The 8,734-nt window shown below is 34.5% G+C and overlaps 1 protein-coding gene across 1 annotated transcript; it reads right to left on the bottom strand.

Moving 5' to 3' along the window:
• Positions 1 to 3,136: 3,136 nt before the first annotated feature.
• LOC113736026 (UDP glycosyltransferase 9-like) lies at positions 3,137 to 8,395 on the bottom strand. The gene is made up of 2 exons (XM_027262981.2): positions 7,691 to 8,395; positions 3,137 to 4,032 (listed from the first exon to the last, which is right to left on the bottom strand). The coding sequence occupies exons 1-2, from the start codon at positions 8,336 to 8,338 to the stop codon at positions 3,304 to 3,306; spliced, it is 1,377 nt and encodes a 458-aa protein (XP_027118782.2). The 5' UTR covers positions 8,339 to 8,395; the 3' UTR covers positions 3,137 to 3,303.
• Positions 8,396 to 8,734: the final 339 nt, after the last annotated feature.

The following is an 8,734-nucleotide window of genomic DNA, read 5'->3' as shown; positions in this document are numbered from 1 at the left end:
TTTTATATTTATTAAATTATTTTTAATTCGTAAACGGGTCATATCGGGTCATATCAGGTCACCACGGGTTGACCCGAAATCGACATGTTTTCTTTTCGGGTTCATCGGGTCCAACCCGATTCTGACCCGAATTCCCAAAACCTCAACCCAAACCCATTAATTTCGTGTTAGGTTCGTGTCGTGTTTTCAGGTCGTGTCGAAAATTGCCACCCCTAGCGGTAGGTTAGGCAGCGATCGTCATCCACCGCCATTGCTAGTGACTGAAATCAACGATAGTACTGCTCTAAATTCGTTTTCTTTGCTACGATGCAATTCTAGCCTTTGAATTGGCCAAAAGCAATCTGGAAGCAGCCACTGGAGTAAAAATTATGGCTGATCCTCTTCTCATCTCACTCAAAAAGCAAGCGAATATCATTAAATTTAAATTGAAATGGTCCTCATAATCAGGATTCAGGAGAACATAGATATATATAAAAAAAAAAAGATTAGCACAAATGAAAAGGAACATGCACTAATTAAGGCCACAACCAGAAACCCATACAAGGCCAATTTCTCAAACTACTTTTTTTTTTTTTTTTTTTCTGAAACGATATGTGATTTTATAGATAATAAACCGTTACAGTTTCAAATAAAGACTTGAGGGAACTATACAATCAGTGCAAACTAACACTGAAGAATCCAAAATTCCTGATCTTCGATGAAGTCTAGCACTTGCACGCTAATCCTGTGACTAATATGGTTAAGATTCCTATTTACTAAGCAAAAGGAGCACATGCGAAGCAAAGACTTAAGGCTATATATATCCTCCATCGGTGTGGCCATTCGCATTTCCTGAGATTTCCTTTGCTGGAGGAGATTGTACGTTAGCTTGTTCTGAATTTGCACTTCAATCTTCTCTAACTTCTGGACAGCAGCTTTACACATCAGTAGTTTGATTGCTGTTAGCTCATCCATGACTTGGTGACCAGAACTTCTTTCCTGCAAAGTCCATCCTCGTGTCATGTTTTAATTGCCCATTGAGACAGTGACGCCTATCCCAAATTGAGAAGTGTCTTTACTCTTTTCTATTGCGAACCTTAGTCTCAGGATGCGTTCGATATCTTCCTGTTGCTGAGGGGATTCCTCCTGATCTCTTGTTTCTTTTGTGCTCGTTCTTGAGGTTTCTGTCAAATACTTCTTCATATTCCAACCATTCCTCCTGAGCTGTCTGCATTGTTCTCATAGGGGGGGGGGGGGGGGGGGGTGGCTGCTTGGCATTGAATTCCTTCGCATTTCTGCTTTTCCAAATTTGCCAAAGGATGTTAGCTGTTAGGGAGATATGTTTGCTACCCTCGCTTCTAGTGCTAGCTTCCATCACTGTAGTCCACCACCTACTGAAACAGCCATGCTGGTCTAGTAGAAATTTGTGCTCGAAGAAAGGCTATCACGAGGAGATCCATTTTTAGACCTAAATTCCATCATTAGAAATAACTTCAGTGATCAAATTTTAGCATATTGTTAGTTTGGTAGGTATCAATATTTATCTTACAATGTTAGTAGTTAATGGAACGTAAGGGGAATCATAATCATATGAAATAAATCTGCATGTAATGAAAATGTAATACCAACAAAATTAATAATCGGACCAAAAGTGGGCCAAAAAAAAAAAAAGACCCAATCAATCTCGGGTTAATAAGTGAGATCGGTCGAACCACTTGATTATTTTATTTCTCCATTACGCCGTCCTTCCCACGCCCAGTATTTTATGTTCATACTCCTTTTGATTGGGACGCCGGCCTTGTGCGGCGTTTTCTCCTTCATCCAGCTTATAGTAGTTGTTTTTGTAGAATACTTTTGCTATTTGTTCTGGTTGTCTACAAATATTGTCGCCAAGATATCTACTCATGGATGTGGTTCTAGAATATCATTGAGCCTCAAATATTAGCAGTTAATTGCATCAACTAATTAACAATATTAAAAGACTATTTGGGATCCCAAGATCGATCTAAAGGATGTGAAACATTTCTGCATTAAATTTTCTGCTGTCGTCTTCATATTATCGTGAGATGTATGAGCAGTGCATTAATTAATCTTTGTCTGTGTTTTTTTTTTTTTTTTTTTTAAACTGATAGACGATCTGTAAAGAAATAATTATAACTAAGCTTAAGGGATTGTCATCGGCCCTAACCTTATGGTAAATTAACCTTTGTTCTCCTCCTAAACTTTTTTTTTTTTTATCCAATCGAATGAAACAAAGAGAAAAAAACTCGTTAGTGTTTGCACAATAGCGAGAAAAGAAACTCAATTTTCATAGTTGTCGCTGAATTTAGCATCACTACCTTCTAAACTGATATCTCATGCACGTGTTTTGGTTCATTCGTTATTGTATTTTATCAATGACCATTTGTTATTGGACGTACCATTTGCACCTGTCACAAATATTTCATTGTGGAGGTATTTTTACCAAAAAATATAAATAATTTAACTCCCCAGAATCTGTTCTTAACATGAGTTTGGTAAGATGGCTCTTTTATTTCACGTACATCATATCAAAAAAAGTATTATGACATATATATTTTTAAAAATTATTCCAAATAATCTACTATCCAAACAAACTAACAAGTGGCGAACATAAAATTTCTCCTACAAAAGAAGCATACTCTAAATCCTTCTAAACAATTATAGATTCTGTTGGTTCTAGACCAAACTAATCATATAAGTAAGAGTAATTTCTCTGATAAAATTTAACAAAGAAATAAACAAAAATCTCATACCTCAATATTGCATTAATAAATGCAAATAATTTGTACCATCAAAAGTTAATTTGACATGGGTTGATGTGCAGACTAGATCTTAAAATTATTGGAAGAGAGTACACGAACAACTTCTGATCTTTAATCCAACCACCTTGAATTTGACAGCTACTAAAAAGTTTGGTAGGATTGAGGCGTATAGAATGCTCTCTTTAAGATGATACGCATCCGTACGGTATTTTTTTAACCGATGCAAAAGGTTTAGCGCGCCGCCTCCAGGATACAACAGGCCAAACTCTATAGTTGTTGACTTGTTGCTTCCCTTTGATCTGCACAACCAAGAGAAGCAGAAACTTCCCAATATCTTACCTTACTCAAAGAAAACAAAATATAGGAGAAAGAAATGAATGCGAGGAAAATAGTATTTAGAATGATCTTTTATTGAGAAGTAGAAGCTTCCCAATATCTTACTTTGCTCAAATCTTGTCCTCGTTTTATTATTAAAATACTTATACAGAATTCTTAGTTCAGATAGTTTCCATCCATAAACTCCCAAGAGAGCAGGAACGCATTATGGTAGGCACAAAAGTGAGGTCGCAAAATCTTCAAGGTTCCTATCAGAACTTCCACCTTCTCCTACTGCCTGTATGGCCAATTCCTTCCATTTCTTAGCATTTCTTCTGATCTCCGTCCCCCTTTCACCCTCAGTAATTTCTCTGATACAATACTCAAACTCTTCTCTTCCGACAAATCCTTTGTCATTTAGCTTCACTCTCAGCCCCGTTTGCCATACATCAGCAATAAACTTAGCATTTGTAGTTTGATCAATCCATTGTGGCACTGCTATCATTGGCACGCCTGCACTCAGAGCTTCAATGGTTGAATTCCATCCACAATGAGTCATGAAGCACACGATCGCCCGGTGGGCTAGAACCTCAAGTTGTGGACACCAGTTTATGATTAGGCCTTGCTCTGAAGACTCAGACTTGAAATTCTTTGGCAGCTTACTCTCTTCTTCTTCTCTGAATACCCAAAGGAATTTGCAGTTGCTCCTCAGGAGGGCCTCTGCCACTTCCTCGATCTGATATTTATCGGGCGCTGCTATGCTCCCAAACGATACATAAACTACAGAACATGTTTCTCTTTCGTCCAACCATTTTAAGCAAGCTTCAGCGTTTGTCTCAAACAGATAGTTCCCTTGTTGATCATTTCCATTCTGCAGTCTCTTGTCTACAAAAAGTAGTGGAGCTGTTGGTCCAACTGTCTTAATTGTCCACCTTTCTGCCATCCATTTTGCTACCTGATAAATAAAGTAACAGTAACATGACTAACAAGTGCTGAAAATCAGAAAAGTGGTGAACGGTTTGACTCAACATTTGGTCAATCAATCAGCAATGTAATTTCTTTGGATAAAGAGAAGTAAATAAAGAATTAAACGGTCCCTATTGGCACCTATGTTTTGAAACTTGAACTAGATAGTGATTCGGTAGAGTTTAGGGGTCGATGGATTCGATTGATTAGTACGAGAGTCAAATTAAATGATATCATGAATGCGTCATAAATATCTACAAATAATATATAATCAATATAATATATAAAAATTCCTTTGAAATTGATGAGTTTAGATTTAGCCTAAATAAAAGGGTTCCACTTAAAAAATTTAAAAGTTATAGGTAAAAAATGTAATTTAGAAAATGAAATAGGTTAATTTTATAATTTATTAAAACAATGTGGGGTCAAAATGAACTTATAAAAAATTTTTTGGGGCATCTAAAGCTAATAAATGCTAAACCGAATGCATCCTTTCTGTTGGCCGCCTCTTCGTTTCCTTTTCATCTTGTCATTGCTTCTTCTTCTTTGTTCCTTCCTCTTTCTCTGCATCATAAGGTCCACAAATCTATTCTTTTCTTTTATCCCACACAAATCAAACGCATACAAAAACTCTCTTTTTTTTTTCATTATTTTCCTTTTTCCCTCCTCTCTGTTTTCTTCCCTTCTTTGCTCTTTTCCTTTTCTCCTCCTATTTGATTTCAAATCTTTCAAAACTTAGTTGCATGAAATCGAGCTTAGTGAATTTAGAGAATGAAAATTTTCTCTTAATCTGGGTATCTAACTTCGTTTGACACTAATTCTTTACGCTATTCAAAGATCAAAAGAATGGAAAAAAAAGGGAGGAAGGAAAAGAAGCCATCAAAATGGCAATGAGCCCGGTTTCTTTTTTTTTTTTTTTTTTTTTTTTTTAAATTTGGGTATTTTGAAGTTTTACACTTTCTTAGGACTCTTTTTTAAACTCCCTCAATATAGTAAAGAGGATGTCGCATGAGATTCTGACGAAACACAATGCTCTCTCAGTGACTTAATTCTACTTTGCGTTTGATTAATCTATTTCGTGGTGCTTGTTTTTCACAATAAAAAAACCATCAGAATGAAAAAATTGGAAAAAAAAAACTAATTCTAACCGTTTTTACCGCTTCTCTGTCAAACTCAATCAAAACCCAGTCTTTGACTAAGTTTGACCAAATCTTTGACTGGCGGTTTTTTAAAGAAGCTCAGATTGAATAACTGGTCGGTTTTCGATTCAATCAGTTGGACCAATTAGTGCGGTCCTAGTTTAAAATCATAGATTGGCACAGCATTTGGAGACTAGCCAAAATTTCACTTTTGATATATTTGGTAGCCTATTAGATAATAGTCTTTGGGGTTACCAAAACTAGGACTGTCAATAGGGTTAGCCTAATCTGACCCTAGCTCAAGAAAAAACCTGATAAGCCTAATTTTTCATCGAGTTGGGTTGAGTTTGGACCTAAATTTTATATCCAAATTAAATGTGAGGTGAGTTTGGTCCTTATTAGGCTTAAACTTGATATAGGCTCGACCTTTTAATCTACATCTATGTATATATACACATATACATACACATGTATAATTATTTTGGTATATATAAGGAATATATAATTTGGTATATATATTCATATTTTGGTGTATGTATATCTAAATATATAAAACTAATACTTTATATTTATGAGTTATTTATCAAAATATATTAATACATATAAGAAATATTAAATACGCAAAATTATGTTAAAAGATTCAGAAGAACAAATCTTAGTACAAACAAATTGAGAACTTTTGAAGATGTATTAATTGCTGATAATGTTTTATTACTATTTTTGTATATACTTTGAACTAATTGGTTATATTATTGCTGGAAAATTATTGGTTTATATACATTTTAATGAGCTATTACTAATTCATGCATAGTTTGTTGTGGTCCTATAGATGTTAAATTAGTTTTAGAACTTAATAGTGTAGTAATTATATTAAGAAAATTAATGAGTAATAAGGAGTTTGGACTAAATCTGAATTAGCCTCACAGCCCGAATATTTTTTGAGTCAAGTACGAACCTTACATCAAGAATCTCTGAATCTAGCTTTAAGAATACAAATCAAGAATCTCTGAATCCAGCTTTTGTACCGGATCTCATTAGAACTCTGAAGTTAAGCATGATTGGGTGAGAATAATACTAAGATAGGTGACCCTCTACAATGTACTTGTGTTGCACCCCTCCTCTTTAACCGTCATTACAGTAGTTGGCCATCACAAAAGACTTAAATCTTTGTGGAGATGAGAGGTTAAGAGTTAAAATCTTGTCTCCTATTACTTTACCACTAATGTGGTTTCTTCAAAGCCATATATGGGTGCATAGTAGACCTGTATAGTTCAATGGTGGTTCAATTCCTACCAGTTTCCCTTGAATCAATTGGGTCACCCCCAGAATAGATTAGAATAGGAGTAGAAGTAAAAATAGAGTAGATGGTGACGATTGATAAAAAAACCAGCAATATCATTTCTTTGGAAAAAGAAAAGCAAATAAATAATTAAAGGATCCCCAATTGGCACAATATTTGGAGACTAGCCAAAATTTCACTTTTGGTACATTTGGCAGCCTATCAGAGAATTTAGGGTACCAAATCTAGAACTACCAACGGGTCAGGCTAGTTTGAACTCGACCCGAGACAAAATTTGACGAGCTTCATTGAACTAGATTGAGTTTGGTCCTAACTATTGGACCCGAATTATATCAGCCCGACTCTTTAATCTACACACACACACACACACACATATATATATATAATTATATATAATATATTCATATTTTGATATATATATATGTCACTAATACATCTGAGCGGTGTGTCAAAATATCTTAATATATATAAGAAATATTAAATATACAAAATTATGTCAAAAGATTCAAAAGGGCAAATCTTAGTACAAGCAAATTGGGGTCTTTGAAAATGTATTGGTTATTGATCATATTTAGTTACTATTTTTCACGTACTTTGAACTAACTCAATTTATTGTTATTGGAAATTTCTTGCTTTATACACTTTCTAATGAACTGTTACTGTTTCTTGTATAGTTTTAATATTATGGTCCAGTGGATGTTAAATTAACTTTAGAACTTAATAGTCATAGTAATTATATTAAAGAAATTAAAGAGTAATAAGTGAGTTTGGCTTAAACTCGAATTAGACTTACAATCCGAATATTTTATGAATCAAATATGAGATTCACATTTATCAACCCGAAACTCTTACCTTGAAATTTGAAAGTGGTACTAACTATATAAACCAAGTTTGGGTTTGTTGAAACCCGACTCAGATGATTTAATTGACATGCCTAACCAAAAAACTATAAAAAAATCCCTCAATCCAGCTTTTGTACAACGTTAATTAATTGCTGATTATAATATCCTATTTGACAAAGCTAGCACAAACTAGTCATCCGAAATCAATTTTTTCTTTAAAACAAAAAAGAAAATTTTCCACATGATTAAATTTTGCTTATGGCCGTCCAGGAATATCATATAGTTTGACAAAGTTACATGAATTATCAGCTAAAAAAATCCATCAATGATGTATTCACTGGATTATAATTAGCATTTCCAACTTACCTCCTCCAATTCTTCGAAAGTGTTGAACAGAATGAAATCAACTTTGTCAATGTTCGAGAACTGATCAAGAAGATGCCTCGTGACAACACTATCTGGATCAGGGAAGTACTGGAGATCAGGAAGATCAGTGCTTTCAAGTGCTGGCATTGAAGGCAATTTTACAGTAACAGACTCATCAAGAGGAAGCTGTATTGTTCCTTGGTCCATATGGTAGAAAAGAGCGCAAACAGCACAAGATTGAGTAAAGAAAGAAGCTCCGCGAAGTCCCATCTGATGAGCTAAGTTCAGAGCCCAAGGCATAGTTGAGTCATAAATCACCAATCTGGGAGGAAACGGATCTGTCTTTCTATATTTATCAACCAGTTCCACCAAGCCTTTGGAAGCAGCAGCTCTGAACCTTGTGAAATAGCCTTTGGCATCTTCTTCAACGAGTTCATCGGAGTCATCCGGAATACACTCGATCTTGATGGAGCTGATGGCTTTGGTTTTAGCAGACTTGAATGTAGAAGCTGTGGTAATCAGTGTAACCATGAAATGTTTCGCAGCCAGGCGGTTGCAGAGGTGTAACATAGGATTTATATGACCTTTTGCAGGAAAAGGGAAAGCAAGAATATGAATTTTGCTAGGGGAAATATCAATTGTTCTCATGTTACCTATTCTTTAGCTACTATCTGTGTACTCAATGGAATATTATGCTGCAGAGTTAATCCGTTCATACATATGTGTGTGTGTTTATATATATATATATATATATATATATATGGAGTAAAACAATTAATGTTACTTTTTAGTCACCTTATCCCTAAGATTAATGGTCAAAATTATTATTACTTTACCTCCATAAACTATAACCTTATTATTAATTTACCCATAAAGTTATTTTTTAGGCAATTTATTCCACCATTAAAGTAGCTTAACAAATTAAAAAATTTTAGAAGAAGTACCCACCTCTTTGTAGAATAAAAATAATAAAAAATTTGGAGTTACTCTTCTCCTTTTTTTGTATCAAGAAAAAAATTAAAGCATTAATCTCTTTCTTTTTGG

This window comes from Coffea arabica, chromosome 3c (genome assembly GCF_036785885.1).
Source record: "Coffea arabica cultivar ET-39 chromosome 3c, Coffea Arabica ET-39 HiFi, whole genome shotgun sequence".
In the NCBI taxonomy this organism is placed as follows: Eukaryota; Viridiplantae; Streptophyta; class Magnoliopsida; order Gentianales; family Rubiaceae; genus Coffea; species Coffea arabica.
This window is presented reverse-complemented; position numbering and strand designations above follow the sequence as displayed.